Source organism: Oncorhynchus gorbuscha, linkage group LG15 (genome assembly GCF_021184085.1).
Source record: "Oncorhynchus gorbuscha isolate QuinsamMale2020 ecotype Even-year linkage group LG15, OgorEven_v1.0, whole genome shotgun sequence".
In the NCBI taxonomy this organism is placed as follows: Eukaryota; Metazoa; Chordata; class Actinopteri; order Salmoniformes; family Salmonidae; genus Oncorhynchus; species Oncorhynchus gorbuscha.
Genome location: NC_060187.1, coordinates 53,913,538 through 53,940,730, shown reverse-complemented (window position 1 = coordinate 53,940,730; position 27,193 = coordinate 53,913,538). Strand labels below are relative to the sequence as shown.

The window sequence follows — 27,193 nt, the reverse complement described above, 5'->3', positions numbered from 1 at the left end:
ATAATTCCCACAATGCTCTGCTTCATAGGCATTAATACTCGATGTAAACAGAAGTGAGAACAAAAGTCTGCCGTTTTAGGATTTCTGCTAAAATAATCTCAGATATGGAACAAAGACAGTCTTGCTATATGAATGCTTAATTTGATCTACTGTTAACGTAAGTACATATTAAACCTTGTTATGTTTGTTCTTATTATTGAGTCTGCCACAGTAGTTGGTCGTTTGCTAGCTAGACAAATCATGCTAGCTAACGTTAGCTATCTGGCTACAATATCCACTTACATGTTATTCGGTTACAAACGTCATATTATCATGTCTTCTGAATATTAGATTAAGTGAGCATTTGTATCCATTTTAGCTGAAATTATATTTATTTTTTACTGGTTTATTTTTGGTCCACCATATGTCAAGATAATCACAGCTAACCTAGCCACATTCCTGGGTGATTAACGTTAATGTGTGTTCCATGGTTTCTCATTAGCTAGCTATAGTACATCACAAGAACAACTAATTAACGTAACAACAACAACGACGACGACGTAACAAGCTATATCTGGCATTGCTGCAATGGCATGTTCTGTCGCTAGTTGACAGATGTTTGGGGTAGGGTTAGCTTAGCTAGCTATGTCAAGAATTCGTGGAAACTAAAGGGATTCTAGCTACAAAAATTGGCTGTGGTGGGGGTAGGCCCACGGAGTGGGAAGTAGAGGAAATATAATTTGACACATCTGTGAAGGAACATCTAAAGCTTTGATGTTTCAGCTCAACTTTTAAGTATTGTTTATCAATAATACAATAATTTTACTTTTTGAATGTATTATCTATCTGGTGCTGAAATGTTTTTATCCTTTTGCCAGTATCTTTGCAAGGAAACTTGCTTTCCAATCTGTTGGTTTGAGACTAAATTAATGTGGTGGAGCAACCTATAATTTCTGATTGCTTTATGACATTGATATAGCCTAGGCCTAACCAAAGAGGAAGATTGTGTTATTGGAAAACCGAATGGTTAGGCAGGAAGTATGACAGCAGTTCTTCCTCATTTTAGACATGTAACATTAAGCCTAGGCTATGCGTTTTTGTGTAACACTGAAACTACAGTGTGAACTTCGATAATAACATGAGTGTTGTGATCTCATCGGAGAGTGTGTTTTGTGTGCTATCTGACCAAAAACTGAGGGGTGTACCACATTTAGCATTTTAGTCATTTAGCAGACACTCTTATCCAGAGTGATTTCTAGTAGTGAGTGCATACATTTTCAGAATGTGTTTTCTTCATACTGGTCCCTGTAGACCCTGGTCCCACAGTCCTGATGTTGCAAGCACCATGCTCTACCAACTGGCGACACAGAACCACAGAATCAATAAGTAAGCCAGCTATCTGGTTCATTAGAAAAGCTAAACTAAGAAATATGTTTTTGGTTGTTGGGTCAATCAGACCATGCCTATTTCAAGCTCATCTTAAAAAATAAAATGTAAATGTTTTTTTCAGAATATTTAGACAAGTTAGCTGGCTAACTCATTGATCTTGCTTTGTAGTATATCCCTCTCCTTGCCCATTTGCTACATACCTCCAACCAAAGTGACTTCATCAGGACTAGTTATCAAGGAGAGTTAGCCCATTTTCTCCACCGTGTGGCAGAGTGGTACTGTAGCAAACATTTGTTCGTTGTGAAGAAACAGACAGCAAACCAAAAAACATACATACTGCTAAGGTAGAGAATAGTTTAGGGAGTAAATGTTATCATAAGGGTTACATGGAGAAAGTCTGACCTCTGGAATGAAACTGGAAGGCCCTCCCTCAAGCAAAATATATTTAACCTAAACCCTCCCTGAATGCTTTGAAAAACAAGTGACCCTCCCCTAAACCCCAAATAATAATTAAAACAATATGGATAGCAGAGAACATGTCTACCATTTGCCTTCACTTTTACATTTACATTTTTGTCCTGTTAGCTTTACATGGCAATGCAGAAATGTTGATAGTGCTCAGGGCTGCGAGCCAGAAGGTTGTGGGTTCACTGTGGAGGTTGTGGGTTCACTGTGGAGAAGAGTAGGGGTGGAAAGATCTCATTTATAGTAAAAACATTGGGTGAATCTATCATCGTATTTGCAGGCTCACATTTGTCTGCGTGGGTAAGCATACTCTGTCTGGGCAGGCCTAACTTTTGAAAGTATCAAGCTCAGATTCCTAATTACGCCTCAGATTTAATTATTAACAGGGACATTTTCTGTAATTTGTGTGGTATTAAAATGACATAGAATGACCTGGAATTGCATGCCACATCACTGTGTCTTGTTTGCAACTAAACTGTCCCTGTTAATAATTAATCTAAGACCTCATTAGGAATCTGAGCTTGGTACCTTCAAAAGTTAGGCCTACGCAGACAGAGTAGGTCTACTCACGCATAAAAATGTAAGTTTTAACTGCTGGCTACTCTTCTTCCGTGGCTTAACCTAATGAGAGAAGGTTACAAGTGTTTCCCTAAAAGCTGTCTGGGTTAAAACATATTTTATTGTTCAAAAAGTGAGTAGCTTAATCAATTGATGGTGACAATTAGATTACTTCCCAAGTATAGTCTAGGTTCTGTTTCTTCGGCTATAGAAGGTTGTAGCTCAGCCTCTGAATGTCAACTAAACAATGATATTCCCATATGCATCCGAGTCACGTCTTTCCTCTGTATTTTACAGCTTGTTTCTAGCATAAAACATTGCGGACCAAAGCGCTGTTATACAGTGCCTTCGGAAAGTATTCAGACCCCTTCACTTTTTCCACATTTTGTTACGTTACTGCCCTTATTCTTAAATGGATTCAATTTAAAAATCCTCAGCAATCTACACACAATACCCCATAATTACGACGCAAAAACAGACTTTTAGAAATGTATTAAAAATACAAAAACCGATACCTTATTTACAGTAGTAATCAGACCCTTTGAGCTCAGGTGCATCCTGTTTCCATTGATCTTCCTTGAGATGTTTCTACAACTTGATTGGTGTCCACCTGTGGTAAATTCAATTGATTGGACATGATTTGGAAGGGCACACGCCTACCTATATAAGGTCCCACAGTTGACAGTGCATGTCAGAGCAAAAACCAAGCCATGAGGTCGAAGGAATTGTCCGTAGACCTCTTAGACAGGATTATGTCGAGGCACAGATCTGGGGAAGGGTACCAAAACATGTCTGCAGCATTGAATGTCCCCAAGGACACAGTGGCCTCCATTCTTAAATCAAATAAGTTTGGAACCACCAAGACTTCCTAGAGCTGGCTGCCCGGCCAAACTGAGCAATCGGGGGAGAACGGCCTTGGTCAGGGAGGTGACCAAGAACCCGATGGTCACTCTGACAGAACTCCAGAGTTCCTCTGTGGATCAGGCCTTTATGGTAGAGTGACCAGACGGAAGCCCCACCTCAGTAAAAGGCACATGACAGCCCACTTGGAGTTTGCCAAAAGTCACCCAAAGACCCTGACCAGGAGAAGCAAGATTCTCTGGTCTGATGAAACCAAGATTGAACTCTGGCCTGAATGCCAAGCATCACGTCTGGAGGAAACCTGGCACCATCCCTACTATGAAGCATGGTGGTTATCATGCTGTGGGGATGTTTTTCAGCGTCAGGGACTGGGAGACTAGTCAGGATTGAGGCAAAGATGAGTGGTGCAAAGTATAGAGAGATCCTTGATGAAAACCTGCTCCAGAGCGCTCGGGACCTCCAACTAGGGCAACGGTTTACCTTCCAACAGGACAATAACCCTAAGCACACAGCCAACACAATGCGGGAGTGGCTTCGGGAGAGCCCGAACTTGAACCCGATCGAACATCTCTGGAGAGACCTGAAAATAGCTGTGCATCCCCATCAAACCTGACAGAGCTTAAGAGGATCTGCAGAAAATAAATGGGAGATACTCTCCAAATACAGATGTGCCAAGCTTGTAGCGTCATACCCAAGAAGACTCAAGGCTTCAACAAAGTACTGAGTAAAGGGTCTGAATACTTATGTAAATGTGATATTTTCGTTTAAAAAAAAACAAACAAATTAGAGAAAATGTCTGAACCTGTTTCTTTGTCATTGTTTTTTTTCCCCCAATCAATTTTAGAATAAGGCTGTAACCTAACAACGTGGGAAAAGTACTTTCCGAAGGCACTGTTTTAAGACGACAAAGACGGCCTCTGCTTTTTGACATTTTCTTTAATAAAAGGCAGGCTTATGGCACCCTCTCATACCCCCTCAATTTGTGTCTTGGATTTAACTTAACAGCCCTTCACTGACATGGAGGTAGGCTATTTAAAGAGTGCATGGTGGGTGGAGTAATTGAACGACCAAATCTATGGACATATCAGCCTATAGCCTAAATATTTCTGTCAAACCGGTAGGCCTACCTTTTTATTTCTTAAATAGGAAGAAATAGGCTCCAACACAAAGCCCTCTTGTTCAAATTAAGATTGAAATTAATTATGCAATTATTGATTGTGCCACAATGCTTCAAGTTTCAGAACCACAGTGTAAGTTACTTGAATCTGGCTTAATGTGAGGTCAAGAACTCAATAACATCATGAGCAAGAAACATTTAGTTTTTAATAAAATCTATTATTGTAATAGCAAGCTATAAAGTTGACTTCGATCCATTACTTAGACAGATACATTTGCTTATTTGTGAAGAATTTGTGAAGAAAAAAAAAAATATGCCCAAGGTTTTACTACTAGCACTTGAAGATCAATGGGGAATCTTTTTCTGTCTTGCTTTTCTAACTCTTGCCTTGTGTGTCTTTGTCTCTTTCCCTAACCCACAGGTCCTGTATGTGGCTAGGCCTGTAGCCTGCGCTGTGTTGAGCACGACCTCCCGAGCCAGGCGGGCTTCTGGGGCCTCATCCCACAAGCCACACCCAGCCCACTGCTCCCCTGACCCACTGTTCCCTATGCTAACCCTTCTGAGCATGTTTTACTATATCTGTCTGCGGCGCCGGTCCAGGAGCGGAACTCGGGGTGAGGCGCTGACCAGCAGGCGGGCCGTGGAGTCAGGCCAGCGGGCCACCCTGCCCATCAGTGTGGAGGTGGAACAGTATGCCAAAGGTATAATCTTTCACCTGCTATTGTGCCCTTGAGAAAGGCACTTAGTCCAACCCCTTAAAATATCTCCAGGTGTGCTGCACTGGAGCTGACACTGTGCTCCTCCCAAAATGTGTGTTTGTGTGCTTTTGTCTGGTGGATTGGGATCAGATGGACTAACCTTATCCTATCCTATAGAGGTGCTGGACTTCAGCTCCCACTACGGCAGTGAGAACAGCATGTCGTACACCATGTGGAACCTGGCCGGCATGCCAAACGTCTACCCCAGCTCTGGGGACTTCACCCAGACGGCCGTGTTCAGGGCCTACGGGACGTGGTGGGAGCAGTGTGCCAGCGCACCTCTGCCCTTCCGCCGCACGCCCAAGGCCTTCCATAGCCAGGACTACATCGAGCTGGCCTTCGAGGAGCCCGTCTACCCCACAGCTGTGGAGGTGCTGGAGACCTACCACCCGGGGGCCATTGTCCAGATCATGGCCTGCTCCCTCAATCCCTTCTCTCAGAACCCTCCCACAGACGTCAGGTAAGGATCAGTGGTGGTGTGGGACTCGGGTTGTAGAAATGTAGTTTGACAAATCTTCTATTGTGAAATCTCTGCTTTTCATCCATAGACACTTTCACACCTTCCCTGCATCCCACTGCTGGCTTGCTTCTGAAGCTAAGCAGGGTTGGTCCTGGTTGGTCCCTGGATGGCAGACCAGATGCTGCTGGAAGTGGTGTTGGAGGGCCAGTAGGAGGCACCCTTTCCTCTAGTCTAAAAAAAAAAGATCCCAAGGCAGTAATTGGGGTCTTTCGAATGGGATGTTAAACGGGTGTCCTGACACTCTATGGTCACTAAAGATCCCATGACAATTATCGTAAGAGTAGAGGTGTTCACCCTGGTGTCCTGGCTAAATTCTCAATCTGGCCCACATACCATAACGGTCACCTAATCATCCCCAGCTTACAATTGGCTCGTTCATCCCCCCTCCTCTCCCCTGTAACTATTCCCCAGGTCGTTGCTGTAAATGAGAATGTGTTCTCAGTCAACTTACCTGGTAAAATGAAGGTTTAAAAAAAATATATAATCTCTCAACACAACCGGTGCGTATTATGAGACAGGCTTCTATTTGAGTCAGTCGTCTATTTCCTTAATGCACACGCTTGCTCAATACAATTTTGAAAAGACTACCACATTGTTTGTTGTGACCATTATAATAACAAATCTATCGCAGGTCAGACTTGCAAAGACTAAGCTGCCTATCATACACTCCAATTTTGCCATTCAGCACCATGGAGAGCGGTACCGGTAATCACAAGCCGTGTTTTCTTTTTGGTGGCGCCATGGTTAGCAACGAAGACAGCATTTTTAAAGAATGTTTTTAATGCACATGACTGTAGGAATATCAAAGCTGGGTCCATGGTAACCTCAAACAATTAATTTAGACCCGGCGTTTATTTGAAACAGGCTGAAATGTGTGCCGATGCCTGACTATTAAAAGGGACAGGCGGCTATTTGAGACACCGTTTTAGGCATCAGGATATGCAACAGACTAGCGTGTGTGTGTTTACAGTCAGTATTTGTGTGTGTGAGCAAATTAAGGACTGATTGGGCATAGAGTGAGTGTGTGCATAGTCTGTGCAAAAATAAAAATGTAATACAAGGTTCAATGCAGATAGTCCATGTAGCCATTTTGTTATCTGTTTAGCAGTCTTATGGCTTGGTGATAGAAGCTGTTCAGGAGCCTGTTGATGTCATACTTGTTGCTCCGGTACCAGTTGCTGTGTGGAAACAGAGAGAACAGTCTATGGCTTGGGTGCCTGGATTCTTTAACAATTATCCGCGCCTTCCTTTCACACCGTCTGATATAGAGGTCCTGGATGGCAGGGAGCTCGGCCCCAGTGATGTACTGGGCTGTGCGCACCACCCTCTGTAGTGCCATGCGATCGAGGGAGGTGCAGTTGTCAAACCAAGCAATGATGCAGCCAGTCAAGATGCTCTCAATTGTGGAATGGAGTTTTTCTATTAATTAGTTAATAGACCAATAAGATAGAGTTCCAAACCTCTCTGCCAATAACAGCTAGTTTTCAGTTCCCCCCTCCCCACTCAGACCACTCTGACAGTCCTAGAAAAAGTATTTCTTGAGAAACTGCTCTTTGCTAAGAAACTATTTAGTTTGTTATCAATTAAAATGGTCAAAAGTAATCACAGTAAGGTACTTAATTGTTACACATAAATGATTTGATATTGAGATTAAAACGGCTGCATTGGACCTTTTTAAGGTCATCGGTGCACATTGTTTGTTATTTTTACAAATGGGTAGCCCTGGGACTCTAACCCATGCCTGGCGTTGCAATCGCATGCTCTAATAACTGAGCTACAGAGGACCACAACTAAATTCGTGTTTGTACTCTATGGGCTGGTTTCCCGGACACAGATTAAGCCTAGTCTCGGAATAAGAAGCACTTCCACTTAGATTCTCCATTGAGCACGTTTTATTAGTTCAGGACTAGGCTTAGTATGTGTATGGGAAAACTGCCCTGAATGACTAAAGAGTGGTGAGTGCGTGTGTACCTCCTGAGAGGTGTACCTCTGTCTGTCCCCAGGTGGGAGGTGTTGTGGGCTGAGGAGCCCACCAAGGTGCTGACCCCCCAGGCCAGGCAGTTCTCCCCCAGCATCAAGCAGCTGAGCTTCCCCACCAACTTGATCCGCGTGGAGGTCAACAGCTCCCTGCTAAAGTACTACACAGAGCTGGACGCCGTAGTCCTGCGCGGCCAGAAAGAGAGGCCCATCCTCTCCCTTTATAAGATGCCCAGGATCGACATCTGTGACCTGAGTGACAGTGATGAGGAGCTGTCTGACCCGGGAGCCTCCTTCCGACAGGCCGGGGATGGCAAGCACATTAACCTGGGGAATGGATACTTCGATAAACTGCCCTACGAGGTAGGGAGAATACGCTTTTAGACACTCACATATACTACAACACTCGTATATGGCTGCTGGCTGCATTTTCTGTCCACGAAACAGCAATAGTTGCAGGACAATTGCAAGATGTTGTTTTCCAAACAATTCTCGCTTTGGTTTTAAAGATGGACTATGCAGAAATCGCTCTGCCATTTCCTGGTTGCAAAAATGTGAATAGTTCGCCTGATTTCAGTTTGTGACTAAAACAAGCAAGTACAGTGTAGAGAATCATTGTACCATCTAAACCGCTATGAAAAATATTTTCCATAACCAAAAATATTGTATATTCAGCTGTTTGAAACTGGTGTACAAAACTGAAAGTAAAATATGCAGAAGTGAAACTTAATGGAAGCATAGAAATAGCACACATAGAACAGATGTAATGCTTCTTATACTTGCTTTTAATGAGAATGACAGATCTATAACATGTGATATAGATTTTTTTTATGTGAATTCGGTCGGGTCGCCCAAAAAGTGACATAATGCAGCTTTGAGTGTAGTCCTGAAAATGTTTATGCTTAGGATATCTTGGGCAGTTTTTGCACTTTGCGAGGACTTAATTGGACAAAAGATATCTCCCATAGACCTAAACATACTGGCTTGGACCCATGGAGATATTTGATATTATGCTTAGTAATTTTCATGTCATAAAGACATGTCATATTTTCTAAGACGAGCTTAAAAACACTGGCTGTTCTCTTGGTTTTATGTACTACTCTCCAGACCGGTGTGTGTGTGTGTGTGTGTGTGTGTGTGTGTGTGTGTGTAATACAATATAGCTATTATCTGCTTGCTGATACACTGTGTTCAACAGGGTATTGTTTATTCACTGCACACATACACACATCTATTCTCTCTCTACCTCTGTCTTACTGAGAGAAGCACACATCCATATTGCACAAACAAGCAGATTCACTGCCACAAGAATATTGCTTTGTGTGTGTGCCACATACACTTTTTTTATATTAATCTGCTCTTCCTGACATCATCCCGTCTGTTTACATTTGTCCTGCTTTCTTTCTTGCTTTCCTTATCCCTCTCTCTTCCTCCATTATTTATATTTCTCTCTCCCTCTACCCCCCTCTTCCACCATTCTCTCTTATTCTCTTTCTGTAATTATCTCTCCCTCTCTCTCCCCCTGCAGTTGATCCAGCTGATAGTCAGCCACCTGACCCTGCCCGACCTATGTCGCCTAACCCAGACCTGTAAGCTACTCCACCAGCACTGCTGTGACCCCCTCCAGTACATCCAGCTGAGCCTGCAGCCATACTGGTCTCGCCTCAGTGACACCTCCCTGGGCCACCTGCAGGGCCGCTGCACCCTGCTCCAGAGACTCAACCTCTCCTGGACCGGCAACCGTGGAGCCCTCACCCTCACTGGCTTCAGCAGGTGAGTTATGGGGTTTGGGGGCTAGAGGATCTGGACATTTGTGGTTCATAGGTCTCCGTCTTCAGTGTGGCATGTGTGTGCCCATCACTTCTGTTGATTTCAGGGTGAGGAGCCATCTGTGTAAATATTGGACTATAAATTGTACCTTACTGTATTTTACTTGTGCTAAAATCTTTATTCTACTGAGCCATTTACTTTATGTTCATATTCTTACCTTTTATTATTTATTGTTGTTGCATTGTCGAGAAGGAACCTGCAAGTAAGCATTTTTTAGTTGGACGGTGTATACCATGTGTATCCCGTATATGCAACTAATAAATCTTGAGACTGAAACTAACATAAAGTTGCCAAATCTGAAACTTCCCTGTTAATATTGTGTTGCCACGCCACAACACAGGTCTGACTTCCTCCCCCTCCTCCCCCTCAGCTTCATGAAGGCATGTGGCGGGAGCCTGGTGTGTCTGGAGCTGTCGTGTTGTCACTTCCTGAGTGAACCGTGTCTGGAGGTCATCTCCCAGACGTGTCCCGGGCTGCAGGAGCTCAACCTGTCCTCGTGCGACCGCCTCCACCCCCAGGCCTTTACACACATCTCCAAGCTCACCCAACTGCGCAGGCTAGTGCTCTACCGCACAAAGATAGAGGTACAGTGCCTTCTGAATGGAACCATGGACTTGTTCCAGATGTTGTTGTTACAGCCTGAATTCAAAATTGATTAAATAAAAATACAAAATCGCCCATCTACACGCAATACCCCATAATGACAGTGAAAACTTTTTGCAAATGTATTGAAAATTAAATACAGAAATATCTCATTTACATAAGTATTCACACCCCTGAGTCAATACTTTGTAGAAGTACCTTTTGGCAATGATTACAGCTGTGAGTCTTCCTAGGTTTCAGGTCTTGCCATATATTTTCAAGTAGATTTAAGTCAAAACTATAACTCTGCCACATTCACTGTCTTCACTGATTTTGCCTGTGCTTAGCTCCGTTCCATTTGATTTTTTTTTTATCCTGAAAGACTCCCCAGTCCTTAATGATTACAAGCATACCACCACTATGTTTGAAAATATAGAGAGTGGTACTCAGTAATGTGTTATATTGGATTTGCCCCAAACACAACACTTTGTATTCAGAACAAAAAGTGAATTGCTTTGCTACATTTTTTGCGGAATTATAGTAGTGCCTTGTTGCGAACAGGAAGCTTGTTTTGGAATATATTTATTCTGTACAGGCTTCCTTCTTTGCACTCTGTCAATTAGGTTAGTATTGTGGCATAACTACAATGTTGTTGATCCATCCTCAGTTTTCTCCTATCACAGCCATTCAACTCTAACTTTAACTGTTTTAAAGTCACCATTGGCCTCGTGGTTTCCTTCCTCTCTGGCAACTGAGTTAGGAAGGACGCCTGTATCTTTGTAGTGACTGGGTGTATTGTGGTTCATAGGTCTCCGTCTTCAGTGTGGCATGTGTGTGTAACTTCACCATGGTCAAAGGGATATTCACTGTCTGCTTTTACCCATCTACCAATAAGTGCCCTTCTTTGTGAGGTATTGGAAAGCCTCCCTGGTCTTTGTGGTAGAATACGTGCTTGAAATTCAGTGCTCAACTGAGGGGACCTTACAATTATCTGTATGTTTGGGGTACAGAGATGAGGTAGTCTTTCAAAAATCATATTAACTTTTACAACCCAAACGGCCGTCAACGGCCTTTCTTTAAATTACTGTAACGCCACAAATGGCCTTGTTTTTCTAACAATGTCTCTGTCAATATTGAAAAATGAACTTTCTAACAACCTGTTGTCGTATTGCCGTGGCTGTTGTCATCAACCGGAAACAGGGTATGCTGACTTTAAAAAAAAACTTCATTACTGAATATGACATCGCAGAAGCAGACATGACTTTTCACTGTGAAAGAGGCTTTATCTATGTTGGTTGGTGATTCGCACACGTCCTTGCTCTTCGAAAAGTGATGATGTCGAGGTGAGTGAAATAAGTAAACAGCAGTTTGGTGTCTTGGGGAATAGCTCACAGATTAGTAAATCATCATTTGGTTGCACATCCGTGCCAGTGGTCAAGCTCGAATGATTGCTCTCTGTCTCATGGAAATAGTTGCAGTGTTTAACGTTAGCTGTATATAGTCAACTAACTAGTTGCTTGTTTTCTCTTGTTTCTACCAATGTAATTATATGTAAACTGCTTGCTATAGTTAATTAGTTAATCTCAGGCAAGAAAAGTTGTGTGTAGCGGTACATTTGGACGGCGCTCACGAAACGTCAACCTCAGCTGTCACTTTTACTACTACAGACAACCTGCTAACTAGCCACTGTAATGAAGGCTAGAGTAAATTGTGTGTATCTGTTGGTCTTCGGTTATGGTTTGCTAGGTGCAGATAGCCAGCTAACACGTTGCTTGTTTTGTCCCGTTTCTACCGATGCAGTTAATTTGGAAACTGTCCCAGCTTCGTGACAAATCGCCTAACATTGGTGAACTCTGTAGTTAGTCTCAGGCAAGAAAGCTAGAGTTGATTGGAGGAGAGCGAGAGTGTGTGCGTGCATGTGTGGACTGGGAGGCGTGTAGCTGACTTTATCACACAATTTATTATGGACACCCCTTATTAGGAAGAGTGTGTAGAGGAAGGAAGAGTGAGACGGGGAGAGAGATTATGTTCCTTGACTACAATTGTATCCTATTTGTTGCTCCTCTCCTCTCCCTCTGTTACTGTTCTTCCAGGTCAGTGAAAGTGAGGGAAGTGATGTGGAGAGTCAGGGCTCAGCAGTAAAAGGCAGGGAGGAGTTAGAAATAATTTTTTATTTATATATTTTTATTTCACCTTTATTTAACCAGGTAGGCAAGTTGAGAACAAGTTCTTATTTACAATTGCGACCTGGCCAAGATAAAGCAAAGCAGTTTGACAGATACAACGACACAGAGTTACACATGGAGTAAAACAAACATACAGTATAAACAAGTCTATATACAATGTGAGCAAATGAGGTGAGAAGGGAGGTAAAGGCAAAAAAGGCCATGGTGGCAAAGTAAATACAATATAGTAAGTAAAACACTGGAATGGTAATTTTGCAATGGAAGAATGTGCAAAGTAGAAATAAAAATAATGGGGTGCAATGGAGCAGAATAAATAAATAAATTAAATACAGTTGGGAAAGAGGTAGTTGTTTGGGCTAAATTATAGGTGGGCTATGTGCAGGTGCAGTAATCTGTGAGCTGCTCTGACAGTTTGTGCTTAAAGCTAGTGAGGGAGATAAGTGTATCCAGTTTCAGAGATTTTTGTAGTTCGTTCCAGTCATTGGCAGCAGAGAACTGGAAGGAGAGGTGGCCAAAGAAAGAATTGGTTTTGGGGGTGACTAGAGAGATATACCTGCTGGAGCGTGTGCTACAGGTGGGAGATGCTATGGTGACCAGCGAGCTGAGATAAGGGGGGACTTTACCTAGCAGGGTCTTGTAGATGACATGGAGCCAGTGGGTTTGGCGATGAGTATGAAGCGAGGGCCAGCCAACGAGAGCGTACAGGTCGCGATGGTGGGTAGTATATGGGGCTTTGGTGACAAAACGGATTGCACTGTGATAGACTGCATCAAATTTGTTGAGTAGGGTATTGGAGGCTATTTTGTAAATGACATCGCCAAAGTCGAGGATTGGTAGGATGGTCAGTTTTACATGGGTATGTTTGGCAGCATGAGTGAAGGATGCTTTGTTGCGAAATAGGAAGCCAATTCTAGATTTAACTTTGGATTGGAGATGTTTGATATGGGTCTGGAAGGAGAGTTTACAGTCTAACCAGACACCTAAGTATTTGTAGTTGTCCACGTATTCTAAGTCAGAGCCATCCAGAGTAGTGATGTTGAACAGGCGGGTAGGTGCAGGTAGCGATCGGTTGAAGAGCATGCATTTAGTTTTACTTGTATTTAAGAGCAATTGGAGGCCACGGAAGGAGAGTTGTATGGCATTGAAGCTTGCCTGGAGGGTTGTTAACACAGTGTCCAAAGAAGGGCCGGAAGTATACAGAATGGTGTCGTCTGCGTAGAGGTGGATCAGGGACTCACCAGCAGCAAGAGCGACCTCATTGATGTATACAGAGAAGAGAGTCGGTCCAAGAATTGAATCCTGTGGCACCCCCATAGAGACTGCCAGAGGTCCGGACAGCAGACCCTCCGATTTGACACACTGAACTCTATCAGGGAAGTAGTTTGTGAACCAGGCGAGGCAATCATTTGAGAAACCAAGGCTGTCGAGTCTGCCGATGAGGATGTGGTGATTGACAGAGTCGAAAGCCTTGGCCAGATCAATGAATACGGCTGCACAGTGATGTTTCTTATCGATGGCGGTTGAAGATATCGTTTAGGACCTTGTGTGTGGCTGAGGTGGCTGAGTGTGGCTGAGGTGACCTTGTGTGGCTGAGTGTGGCTTTAGGACCTTGTGTGTGGCTTGTGTGTGGCTGAGTGTGGCTGAGGTGCACCCATGACCAGCTCTGAAACCAGATTGCATAGCAGAGAAGGTATGGTGAGATTCGAAATGGTCGGTAATCTGTTTGTTGACTTGGCTTTTGAAGACCTTAGAAAGGCATGGTAGGATAGATATATAGGTCTGTAGCGGTTTGGGTCAAGAGTGTCCCCCCCCCTTTGAAGAGGGGGATGACCGCAGCTGCTTTCCAATCTTTGGGAACCTCCGACGACACGAAAGAGAGGTTGATCAGGCTAGTAATAGGGTTGGCAACAATTTCGGCAGATAATTTTAGAAGAGAAAGGGTCCCGATTGTCTAGCCCAGCTGATTAGTAGGGGTCCAGATTTTGCAGCTCTTTCTGAACATCAGCTGAATGGATTTGGGAGAAGGGGAAATGGGGAAGGCTTGGGCGAGTTGCTGGTGGGGGTGCAGTGCTGTTGACCGGGGTAGGAGTAGCCAGGTGGAAAGCATGGCCAGCCGTAGAAAAATGCTTATTGAAATTCTCAATTATGGTGGATTTATCAGTGGTGACAGTGTTTCCTATCTTCAGTGCAGTGGGCAGCTGGGAGGAGGTGTTCTTTTTCTCCATGGACTTTACAGTGTCCCAGAACTTTTTTGAGTTAGTGTTGCAGGAAGCAAATTTCTGCTTGAAAAAGCTAGACTTGGCTTTTCTAACTGCCTGTGTATAATGGTTTCAAGCTTCCCTGAACAGCTGCATATCACGGGGGCTGTTCGATGCTAATGCAGAACGCCATAGGATGTTTTTGTGTTGGTTAAGGGCAGTCAGGTCTGGGGAGAACCAAGGGCTATATCTGTTCCTGGTTCTAAATTTCTTGAATGGGGCATGTTTATTTAAGATGGTTAGGAAGTCATTTAAAAAAAATATCCAGGCATCCTCTGCTGATGGGATGAGATCAATGGTAGGTAGGATGTGGTAGGATGTGAGTACAGTGGAGGTAAACCTAGGTATTGAGTGATGAAGAGAGAGATATTGTCTCTAGAAACATCATTGAAACCAGGTGTGGGTGGTGGAACTAATAGGTTGGATAAGGTATAGTGAACAGGACTTGAGGCTCTACAGTGAAATAAGCCAATAAACACTAACCAGAACAGCAATGGACAAGACATATTGACATTAAGGAGAGGCATGCTTAGTCGAGTGATCAAAAGGGTCCAGTGAGTGGAGAGGTTGGTTGGGGGTCACAGCGATTTAGACAGCAAGCCAGGCCATCGGTAGCAAGCTAGCATAGGATGGAGGTCTGTTGTTAGCCACCTCTTGCGTTCCGTCAGTAGATTAGTGGGGTTCCGTGGGGTAGAGGGGATTAATCCAAATCACACAACAAAAATAAAAACAATAGATATAGTTATAGAGGCCCAAGAAGAAACATAATAATATTAATAATAATAATAATAATAAATAAATTGTCAGATTGTCTATTCAGATAGCAGCCGGTAAGACAGCTAACGGTTAGCAGGCCGAAGATGGGCGTTCAGGTAACGTCGCGACGGAGGAGCCAGCCGGATCTCCTTCAGGTAGATAACGTCGGCAGTCCAGTTGTGAAGGCCCGGTGGGGCTCCGCGTAGGCAGTAAAACAGGTCTGGATAGGTGACTGCAGCCCAGGAGTGATTGATGGGACTCGGGTGATTGACGGAGCTGGCTAGCTCCGGAATAATTGATGTTTGCTCCGGAATCGACGAAAGCCGATAGTCACACGGATAGCAGCTAAAGCTGTGAGATCCTCCAGAGATCAGTTTAAATCCAGGGACATAGATTTACAAAACTGGCGATAGATTTTCGAGCTAAAGGATAGCTGATGATCTCAAACCGTGGTTAGTTGAATACTAACAATTTGCCAGTAAAGAAGCGAACTAGCTCCTGAACTAGCTCCTGAACTAGCTCCTGAACTAGCTCCTGAACTAGCTCCTGAACTAGCTCCTGAACTAGCTCCTGAACTAGCTCCTGAACTAGCTCCTGAACTAGCTCCTGAACTAGCTCCTGAACTAGCTCCTGAACTAGCTCCTGAACTAGCTCCTGGCGTTTCTGGCTAGCTTCTTGGAGGATTACAGATTTGAGGTAAATAATACTTTTTTATAAATATAAATTGGTGAGGCGGGTTGCAGGAGAGTGTTTTGAAGATGAGGTGATGGAAAATAAAAATAAAATGTATGTGAAAAAAGTTTGTGTGTGTGTATATATGTGTATGTGTGTGTGTGTGTGTGTGTGTATATGTGTGTGTGTGTATATGTGTGTGTGTATATACGTATATACGTGTATATATGTATATATTAATATATACATATATATATATATGTATATATACGTGTATATATATGTGTGTGTATGTGTGTGTGTGTATATATATATATGACAAGACGAGGACAAAAGACGTCTGAACTGCTATGCCATCTTGGTTGTAATTGGAGGGATAGAGATGTGAAGAGGAGGGAGACGAGAGTAGAGGGAGACTGGGCACACCCGAGAGGGGAGCCTACACTTCCATGGCGTGTCTGCCTTAAGTCCCACCATTCACCCTTGTACCACACAGCCTGGGCCTAAAGTGACAGTGGCATGGGTTTTGGAGTTGTTTTTAAAGTAGTAGGAACTTCTATCTGTTCCAGAGCTTGTAATGGATTACAACAAGAACGTGGGCGGGGTTGACCATCTTGACCAACTGAGGAGCTATTACAATGTTGGACGCACAGGTAGAAAATGGTGGACGTATGTGTTTTGGGGGATGCTCAACATTGCCATCATAAGCGTACATTTTATGAGGGATCCTGCAAAGGCCCCTTTCCAGAAAACACAGGTGCTAGTCCCTGAAGGCATTCAAAATGCTGCTTGTGCATTCACTTTGATATTACCACAGTGGCAGGAAGAGGGGAGACGGGTGTGGCACCAGGGTGTGTGGACCAAGATGTAGCTCATTTGAAAGCAGGTGAAGTTTGAAGGGCACAAGAGAGGGTGTTTTGTGTGTATCCAGAGTGGACGCAGTGTAAAAAAATGGGAGATATGTAGAAACCTCCTTTTGGGTGGTCTATGCCACTTTGCAGGATGGGGCCATGCATGTAGAAGTTCCATGTTTAGGCTAAATGCAAACGCTAAAGTGACAGTGTGAAATATGAATTTGTCCTACAAGTCTTTTGTCCTTGAACAGTTGTTGTGTTTTGTATATTCTCTTTTTCCGTCTCTATCTAATACTTGTTGCATTCACTGAATTGTCAAAGTAGGCTACTATTTCTACATTTTGTGTCAGCCCTGGTCTGTACTAAATCTTATTGAGAGAGGTTACCTACATTTTGAAATACTGTAGGCTCTGAATAGTTGTTTGCATTTCTACATTGTTACAGAAGTAAGAATCATTGTCAATCAAATGGAATACTTTGTGTGTGTGTTTTGAAATAGTTTCTGGATATTGTCCTCTTGTGTTGAGTGTTAATTGTTTTTTGATAGTGTCTTTACACAATGGAAGACAAAATGAGTGTTATTCCCATTGACATGAATGTGGTGTCATAGTTTTAAAGAGCCCAACCTATTCAATAATAAGTTAACTTGTAATTGTCATTTTGTTCTTTGTTTTGGAGCTATGTCTGTTTGTTTGAAATGTGAGAGAATGAGCTTTATCTTGAAAATTCTCAGTAATCTACAGCAGCATTCTTAAATTTATATTGGGGTTTAAAGGGTTAAACACTATTGCACACCATGCAATTTGTGATTTCTTAAGCAAATGTTTACTCCTGAACTTATTTTGGCTTGCCATGAACAAAGGGGTTGAATACTTATTGACTCCAGACCTTGCAGCTTTTCATTTTTAATTATAATTTGTAAACATTTTGAAAAACATTCCACTTTGACATTATGGCGTATTATGACAAAAAAATCTAAATGTAATACATTTTAAATTCAGGCTGTAACACAAAATTTGAAGAAAGCAATGGGGTGTGAATACTTTCTGAAGGCACTGTATGCTAAATAGGGATGCTAATCGGTTAGCCACCAAAAATGCATTTGACCGGTCATGCTTATCGGTCTGTAGGTTAATTTGCATAATTTACTGGAATTAAATTGGCAAGTGTGTATTTTCGTTAGCCATAATCATGCATATTATTTATCACACGCATACATCATACAGAGCCTAGTCTGAGGAGCGGAATGGCCAGTCAACTGTCAGACAGCTCGAGAGCAGCTCCTCAAAAAGCTGGTAGCCTACTGGAGTGAAACATCCTTTTATAAGCCCAGTCATTGCGTAACAAATAGCACACGATTGCATTTGGAATTGTTAACTGTTTTGATGTCTACACTTTAAAAAGAGTTACAATTTGTATTTCTCAACTCGTAATTAAAGCGAGCCTCCCATTTGCCATTGGCTATAGTCAACGGTAGGCAAGCTAATAGCGCGTCACTCACCACTTTGCAATGTAAGCATGAGGCTGTATTTTTTTTGTTTTTACATTTAAAAAAAAATGTGTTAACCTTTTATTTAACTAGTTAAGAACAAATTCTTATTTACAATAACGGCCTACCCCAGCCAAACCCTAACCCGGACGATGCTAGGCCAATTGTGTTCCGCTCTATGTGACTCCCAATAACGGCCGGTTGTGATACAGCCTGGATTCGAACCAGGGTCTGTAGTGACGCCTCTGAGATGCAGTGCCTTAGACCGTTGTGCCAATTGTTTGAAACCTGAAAGTTTTACTTCCCTGTAACGAGGAAAGTCTTACCCTGCTTCAAAGTAGCCTACCAAAAATCCAACCATAGAAGTGTGGAGGCAATTATTTTATGAAGACTTCATGCCATTAAACAGCATTTCTCTCCTGTTCTACAAAAGCATGTGTTTTGTCTGAATTTAGTACTAGCTTTAGATCCAATAGTGTCCTCCGCAGTGCTTATAATCAGACTTCAAGTGTGAAAAGGCTTGTCCAACCGATGGTTCAATTGAACACTGTTTCATCTGCATTTTACAGCATTACCGATGTTATTTATATAGATTGTAAACAGTAGTCGGCCGAGTATCGAACCTTGGGGCACCCATAACTTAAGCATGATGCCGGCACTGAGGTTGTGGATTCATTTCCCACAGAGACTCAAAATGTATGCACTCACTGCATTGTCACTTTGGTTAAAAGCGTTTGCTGAGTTGCATATACTGAGACGATGTTGTAACACAAGTTATGCCTTATTTTTAGGCTAATGCACATGGGTATATTGGCGGTGTGTATGGGTTAAGAGGTAGTTGAGTTTCCTATTAGATGCATGACCTGTGGATGGCATCATTGTGGTTTACGTAGGACTAATTCTCTGCTGTCATCATTTGTAATGAACACAGAGCTCGGGTCACTGTTCTCGCCCAGGCTTGCTACAAAACCTTACAGAGCATTTCTGAGTGTTGTTTTCAGGTTTCAGCCTTTTCCTAAGGCAGACACCATACCGTAGTCTTTCCAGTGCAGTGAGGTTGAGGTCTAGGCTTTCGGGTTGTTTACTGCAGGCAGACTGAGCAGGCTGTGTGTGTGTGTGTGTGTGTGTCTGCAGTCCTATGTGTCATCCAGCCCTGTTGTCTGTCATTAAGCTGTCGCTGGTATAATTAAATAGTTCTCTGACTGTCAAAAGGCAAAGAAAGAGACCACAACACACACACGTACACGTTCGAGATATTTGCTAAAGCACACGGCACGCACACTCAATTGCCATTCGGTGGCACGTTGACAGTTCCACATTGAAATCTCACCTCTATCCCTGTCTTGCAATGGTGGATAGGTGATAAGCAAATGTATTTATTTACGTTTTGAAATGTTATACTACCCTAATACTGTTGTTGTGTGTTTGCCAGACCAAGTCATCTTGGAGAGATATTGAATAACATGGGTAGACTTGTTTTATTGTACTTTTTGAAGTGACACCTTTGACACACATTCCTGAGTCTCATTTTACTGTGTGTGTACAAAAAGGGGTGCAATCATCATATTTTGGGTGAGTTGATAGAAACTTAACTCCGTGACATTTTCTCTCTCTTGCTTTGTTTATGTTACTGCAGCAAACAGCCATGTTGAACATCCTAACGTTCTGCATTGAGCTGAGACACCTCAACCTGGGGAGCTGTGTGATGGTAAGATTCCCCCCACAAATGCACTCACTATCATACCCTTCTCTTGTGCCAGATAGACATTTATAGGATCAGCTTAACTCCTAACCACAATCATGACAATTGATTCAGTCATTCAATGTTAGCTGACAGCCCTGAGGTCACCACCCCTATGTTCTCCTTTCAGATAGACGACTATGACGTGGTGGCCAGCATGCTGGCTGTCCGCTGCCGCTCACTGCGCTCCCTGGACCTGTGGCGCTGCAGAAACCTGACGGAGCGCGGCCTGGCCGAGCTGGCTGCAGGATGCAGACTACTGGAAGAGCTGGACCTGGGATGGTGCTCCACACTGCAGAGCAGCTCGGGCTGCTTCCAGCACCTGGCCCGCAACCTGCCGTGCCTGAGGAAGCTCTTCCTCACCGCCAACCGCACCGTGTGCGACTCAGACATTGAGGAGCTGGCTGCCAACTGCCCCGCACTGCAGCACCTCGACATATTGGGTGGGTACTACCTCCCCCTTTTCTTTCTTAATCTATATCTCTTTCTCTCGGTCTCACACAAGTTTATATAAAGTAATTTTATGTTCACACCTGATATTTGATATAGTATTTTACTTGGAGCGTTTATAACACAGTATTCACTATTATTTGTCTGTAATTGCCTATCTGATTAATCTATGTATTTCTGAGTGGTCACATTAATGTTGCTCACTCATGTGGTATGTTTGTGTTGTTGATTGACAGGCACCCGGATGGTAAGCTCCTCTTCTCTGAGAAAGCTGCTGCAGGTGTGTCCTAAGCTCCTCCTCCTGGACGTGTCCTTCTGCTCGCAGGTGGACGCCCGCATCGTCCAAGAGCTCTGCGGCCTCTTCCCCAACGTGGCCATCAAGAAGAGCTTTACCCAGTGACCTCGCTCAGCCCCACCCTCACACAGGGGCAGGGACACCAGGGGGAGGTGCTAATTTAGACTAGCAGGGTAGAGTACTACTGGATTTCCAGTGGGTAGAATGAATGGGCCTGATGGCTGAGAGCACTGAGGCCTATTGTAATGTGGACTGAATGGTTAGGAGTGTTGTGTTGTGGTGCCCTAAGCATCAGCTGAACACCTCACGCACACCTCAACACAGTCTCCTCGTGTCAAGCCGCTGAATGCAAGAAAGAGTCTTAAGAGTAAAACTGGTTGAAATCAGGGTCACGGCTGCCAAAGCCACTAGATTTAATCATTGGTCAGCCGTTAACTGACACATCTGGTGGCTGCTTGTCATCTGCCCCCCCCCTGTGACGCATTTAGTAAAAGGGGTGACCTCAATGTTGCATCTGAATCTGAAATCTCAGGGTTTTTATTTTGTTTATATTGTTTTAATTTGTTTTATTTATTTTTGTCAGCGAAACATTTGAGTCCTGTTTGATTTCCACTGCCACAGTTTGTTCTGAGACAACATAAATTATGGGAGTTCATAAAAATTACATTTGGCACTGATACTGAGACAAAACATTTTTGGGGTGTATTTGATGTTGAATATTGTGCAAATTGTATGATTGTAAAATTATATCACTTTCCTTAATTATTTATTGATCTTGTAGTATATTATTGCACATCTCCAATGCTACGAAGCATTTCCTTTAAACTGAGACTCAGCGATACGAGCAGCAGTGTGAAACAAAGCTATTGAGGAATAAACGCTATCCAATAGGCTGTACTTTTGAGCACCCACATTCCCATACAGAGCATCTTCACATGTGCATGGGAGGTCCTTTCACTCTCCTGCAAATGTGATAGTCGAGGGGCAACTACTGCGGAGTAGATTAGCCTCTCTTATCCCCTCTCTTCACTATCTTTGTTGTTGTGGATATCGGCCTGATATCAGCCCTTCTGAAATTTGTATAGCTGAATCTACCTTTATGCAAAACCTGAAGTTTCATTTTGAGCACATGCTAGCTAGTATGTGAAGTATTTTTTGTGCCTTATATTCATGACTGAAAGTGGTGTCCATGTGTGTCAGTGATTTGTAATGCTTTGCTTCCTGCCCTCTACCAAAGTTACTAGCAAATCCCAGGTCCCTCACTATAGCTTTATTTGACCAGTGAAGAAACCCATGCAGATCTGTCATCTTGATTGACATATGCAAAGCCATATTTATTTTAAACAGAATCTTATCTCCATCTTTCAATTCCCTTTTTATTAAGTGGCAGTTATGTGAATGTCTGCTTTTTGGATTACATTTTCTTTTATCTGTGGAAACGTGGTCTGGTCACACTGAAATCACTAAAGTAACCTGCACAGGCAAACTATTGAAAAACAGATTAATGTTAACACTCGTACAATGAACACGCACACAACAAACACACACAATCTGTCATCCTGCTACACAAATCTAGTTCCTCTCCTTTGTCCGGTCACTAGTTGACCAAAGTCACCACAATTTTCACATTGTAATGCTACTTTTATTTAAAGGCATTTATTTATGTGGACCTGCTATTTTTTGCAGCGATTGACCTTTCCCAGTTAGTTTTGGATGTGTGCGTGTGGTCAAACTTTTGTGCCATTTGTAAAAACTTTAATGTACCCTTAACTAAGTGTGAATGTCAGGTGTGGTGTCATCAAGACTCACCGGCAAATAACCGCTCTAAAGTATTGAAAAAAGGTTGCACCTCTACTACGACAAAACTGGGTGCTTTAGTTTTAAATAAACAGAAGGTTGATGACTACGACTACATATTTATCCCCAACTGTAGATCCATTGAAATGCCAGGTTTGACTGCCTTGTATTTATGGCTCATAGTGTACATTGTGTTGACATTACACCACCTTGTTTTGATCACTCTTTAAATAGAAAGGTGCCATACAGTGTTCTCTGGCTTGTCCCTTGTAGGATAATTCTTCTTGGAACCATTTCACCCAACATCGAACCCTAAAATGTCAAGTTTCTTTACATGAAAAAGGTTTCTGAGGTGCCTTCTCATGAGCGGTGACTCAACAGAAATAACTATATTGAAGGGTAGGGGTAGAGTCTTCTTGCCTTACGACTCAAACTGATTTTTTTTGCCGACGCTCTTTCGTTTGCTACGAACTTCAGTCTGAGATTGCCGTCATTGAAGTCGTTTGTGGTGATGTCAAATTGAGGGGTGTTGTACCAAACAAAGTAATCAGTGATTGGATCACCTCTAACCAATTGGAGTAACAAAGCCATTGACACATTTTCACCCATTTACCCATAGGCTTTACACACGTGTATTCTGGCTCTTGCTCAGCCCATCGGTTTCTGGGACCAATCAGAACGGTTAGAATGTTTTTTCCGTTCTAGAAATTGTCATGGAGTTACTCAGATCCAGACATGGCAGAGAAGAAACTAATGTCTGTGGGCGTGGCAAAGCATTAGGCCAGAGCAAGGAGTTTGGGTAGCCAGGCAAAGGGTCGTCTTGTGTTTTTGGAACAACTAGAGGCCATTAGTCAGGTTGACTGGAAGTTCAGCATTAGCCTTAAGCCTCTGCCGTTTTACTGCCTATTAATACTACAGGGATAAGTGACATACTCTTGTCTCCTTAATTGCCTTTTAATAAATAGTTTGTGCCCGGTTTAATGATGTATATTGTGGCCCTGTAATGTGCCCTAATGATGGAGAACGAGGCGGCTGCCGGTGAAGTATTCATTTGGACTGCCTCCCCCGATGATTACTGATCCGCCACTACCACCGCCGCTGCCTGTCCCCCCCCCCCCCCCACACACACACAAGACGTGATTCATGGAGACTTTCTGCTCGATGCAGCGGCTTGATTTTTCACTGTCATGCTCTACTATAATCCTAATGCATCCGTAGGGGATCCTCAGCAATTAGTTTAGCTTGTATTTGTTTTGCAAGAGCCAGGCCAGATGAATCTAGAAGTAAAAAGTCTGGATGAAATGATTGCCTCTTAAATTAAAAGTTCTGAAGTCCATTTTTTTTAACCCTAAACCAGGAAGGAGCAGATGTGAACTTTCCCAACAGATGATGTTGAACTATTGTGGTTACTGCTGGTCTAACAAGCAAATATCTAAGCATGGCATAATGAGAGCTTTTCACACTACTGATCCGAACCAGACCAAGCTTGGCTTGGTTACAGATCCATAGAACTAGGCGGAAAAGGTCAGATCTTGTTGGCACACTTGCGTGAAAAAGCAGTGCATGGGGTCAGTGATGTCACTGTTGGAAATTTCCCTCTGTCCAAGCTGTAGTTTTTTCAGAAAGGTGGGGTTCCTTTGATGTTCAATTTATGGTTTCCACTAGTTACCACAGCCAGAAATAGGCTATATATGATTTTATGATTTATAATACATGTTTCTTTTTGTAGTTTTTTTCAGACACAAATTAAACACAAAAATGTTCAAATTAAGATTACAGACATTGTTATGCAACATAATTACATTATTAAACAATTCCGCAAACATAAAATAACAGTATAATCTCTTGTAGGCAGATTCTGCGTGTAGACCAAAGAATCAGTTGGAACTGAATGGGATGCTTGAGATGACAAGCAGCAGAATTTCTGCTTTTTTGTTATTAGGATGTTTTAGGATTGGGCGAAGGCAGTGCTTAAACTGCTTCAATTCAAGTGCTTTGCGCATGGGAGGGTTGCTTTGGCTTTGTGAGGGTGGAGACTTTGGGAGAAATATATTCAGATTCTCTTTAGCCGAAATAGATTATGTTTTGACAGTGTCAGAGGTGGGACTGCTCTTGAGCTGTCAAATCCAGAAGCGGCTCCCAGCGTTATACCTAAAGCAGACATTGCCATTGGCTGCACCGAGTCGCTTTAATTAAGAGAAATGCCATACAGCCATGTATACAAGTCCGAACACTGGAATGTGAATTTGTATCTACACCTCGATTAGGCTGATAGAAATCCTCATGGTCACATTTAATGGTTTTCAATTTGAGCGTCATTATTTCTATATAGCGTACACTTTCACGTTCTGAACTTCCAACGCAAGTGGGGTGGGTGTGGCTTCGTGACAATGATCACAAGAGCAGCTCCTTGCCAATTTGACAATTCCAACACAGTTCCACCTCTTACACTGCCAAAACATCCTCTATGCGGGTGTTGGCTATCGCTGGTTAGCGCTTGATCTGATTGAATCTAGGCCTTCGTCTTTGCCGAAACTCTCAAATTCTAACACGTTTTGGCCCAGAACTTAATCATGCAGCTGACCAAATTACACAATATTTTACTTCTGGGTTAACCGAGATTACATAAATTAACATAATTAATACAAATGACAACGTTGTTTACAAGAACGATCACCCTTAAGCATTGCAAAGTCCAATTGTATGAATTGGAATTCGTAACATATCTTTTTTTTGCAGGACGTAACATACATGAAATGAATGACGTTACACACAATTGTGCAACATTTCGGGGGCCCGTTTATACAAAACCTCTGTAGCATCACTTTAAGGGGAGCAGTACTTGCCACAGAAGAGGATGTTTTGAGTATTGTTGTGGCGGATGAAGAACAGAAAGGGGTGGTCTGCTTTGAAGGTACGTATATTTAACATTACTGATCAGGGAGACCGCCTTGTGGCAGCTGCAGCCTTCGGTGCCTTCCTCATTCACCTCTACAAAGGCCTTGTGTACCACCTCCGACATCTCCAGGTTGTTGTTGGGTGACGTACCTGAGAAATTGCTCCTGAACTCTTCAAAGGAGTCCATCATGCCCATGCTGACCAGAACTGCTTTTAGGTTGCAGGTCTTCTCCATCTTCAATCTGGGGAAGTGCATATGTCCCACCTGGTCCATGCAACAAATGTATCATACGTGAGCTCCCTCTCCAGCTTCTCCAGCCCAGTTTGTCCTCTATCTCTTCTGGGAGCATGCTCAGATCACTCCAAAAATCTAGCAGTTGACCTCAGGGATTAAGGTCAAGCAGAACATGCTCTCCTGATACATAATTTTCACTGGTTTACTCTAATTTCTTCTCACCTTGAACTGATCTTCTCTGGTGGATCTCTCCTTGCCTCACTTGCAATAAATGGCATTCACCAACAAGTTTTGGTTGTTGACAGCTTCCTTTTGCAACCGGTCCTGGAGTTTTCCCTCTGTCTTTTTATCCACCCAGTTAATATTAACTCTAGCTGCCTCTGCATTGGACTCAAAGTTGACAGACTCTAACCTGGCACCGTAGTACTTCCTAGTTTCACAGAGAAAAGCTTTTGTAAAGGCTTTGCCAGGTTCAGTGCATAGGGGGTAGTGCGTGCGGGGCCCAGACAGGAGTTTTCTGAACACCTCAGCTTTGTGGCGGGGCAGGGTCTCTAACATCCGTGTGGCAATATTGCCCCTGGCCCCTTCAAACTGGCGGTTAGTCAGGCTCAGTATGTATGGGGTCTGTCATTGTTCAACTCAGACAGGAGTTTTTTTGAACCCATCATGGATGTCACCATTAGCTTTGTGGAGGTGCAGCGCCTCTGATATCTGTGTAACAGGATTGCCCTTGGCCTCAAGGAATACCATAGCCAAAGCAGAGGAGAGAAGATGTTTCCTTCACTGTTCCTCTCACTGATCTTCTCGAAGAGATTCAGTGAGAATTTGTTGTTTGACACAGACCGAGATGCCATCGTAACTGTTGTGAGCGACAGGGAGGAACTGAAAATGAACTGATGTGAGACTTATAGAGCGGGGTGTGGTCTCAAAGGTGAAGAGGAAATGTGTTCAGGTCAAAAGTAGAAGGGTGCCAATCTTTCTTTCAAAGCAAAGCCCACCGCTGGTGTGCATGGCCAAAGAGCTCTATGTTCATGTCATTGAACAAATGTAAACGCCTGGAGTTTGCTTAACTGCATTGCACTTTGATTTGAACTGGTGGTATGGTCAGGTGACATGAAAATAGAGCTCTTTGGCAACACGCACCAGTGGTGGGTTTAGCGTTGAAATAAAGAAGCATAATAAGAAAATAATCCCCTATTGTAAAAAATGGGGTCTTTGATGTTATGGGTTCATTTTGGTTCCACTGGTCCTGGGGCCCTTGTTAAGGTCAATGGCATCAAGAACTTTACCCAGTACCGGGACATTTGAACCAAAAACCTGGTTGCCTCTGCCAGGAGGCTGAATGTTGGCCTCAAGTGGATCTCCCAGCAAGACCATAGCCCCAAGCACACATCAAAATCCACAAAGAAATGGTTAATTGACCACAAAATGTTGCAATGGCCATCTCAGTCTCCGGACTGGAACCCTAATGAAAACCTGTGATTTGAATTGAAGAGGGCAGTCCATAAAGCACAGAGGAAGGATAT

At 43.1% G+C, this 27,193-nt stretch overlaps 1 protein-coding gene and 1 pseudogene across 2 annotated transcripts; one reads left to right on the top strand and one right to left on the bottom strand.

The window, feature by feature from the left end:
• On the top strand, positions 1-22,787 carry LOC123997501 (F-box/LRR-repeat protein 4-like). Of its 2 annotated transcripts, XM_046301807.1 has the most exons (10): positions 6-157; positions 1,291-1,365; positions 4,791-5,070; positions 5,245-5,587; positions 7,651-7,987; positions 9,153-9,397; positions 9,825-10,038; positions 19,888-19,959; positions 20,123-20,435; positions 20,679-22,787. In XM_046301807.1, exons 3-10 carry the CDS (start codon positions 4,917-4,919, stop codon positions 20,840-20,842), a joined length of 1,842 nt encoding a protein of 613 aa, XP_046157763.1. In that variant the 5' UTR covers positions 6-157; positions 1,291-1,365; positions 4,791-4,916; the 3' UTR covers positions 20,843-22,787. The 2 variants fall into 2 exon arrangements, with proteins under 2 accessions (XP_046157762.1, XP_046157763.1); XM_046301806.1 differs by lacking the exon at positions 1,291-1,365 and having other exon boundaries at positions 1-157.
• Positions 22,788-25,360: 2,573 nt separating this feature from the next.
• Positions 25,361-26,521, bottom strand: LOC123997274 (annotated as a pseudogene).
• Between the last annotated feature and the right edge of the window lie 672 nt (positions 26,522-27,193).

Coding starts and splice junctions, on each gene's coding strand:
- LOC123997501 (XM_046301806.1), top strand. CDS start 4,917: ATGCTAACCCTTCTGAGCATGTTTTACTATATCTGTCTGCGGCGCCGG. Junction 5,588..7,650: donor AACCCTCCCACAGACGTCAG/GTAAGGATCAGT, acceptor GTCTGTCCCCAG/GTGGGAGGTGTTGTGGGCTG. Junction 20,436..20,678: donor GCAGCACCTCGACATATTGG/GTGGGTACTACC, acceptor GTTGATTGACAG/GCACCCGGATGGTAAGCTCC.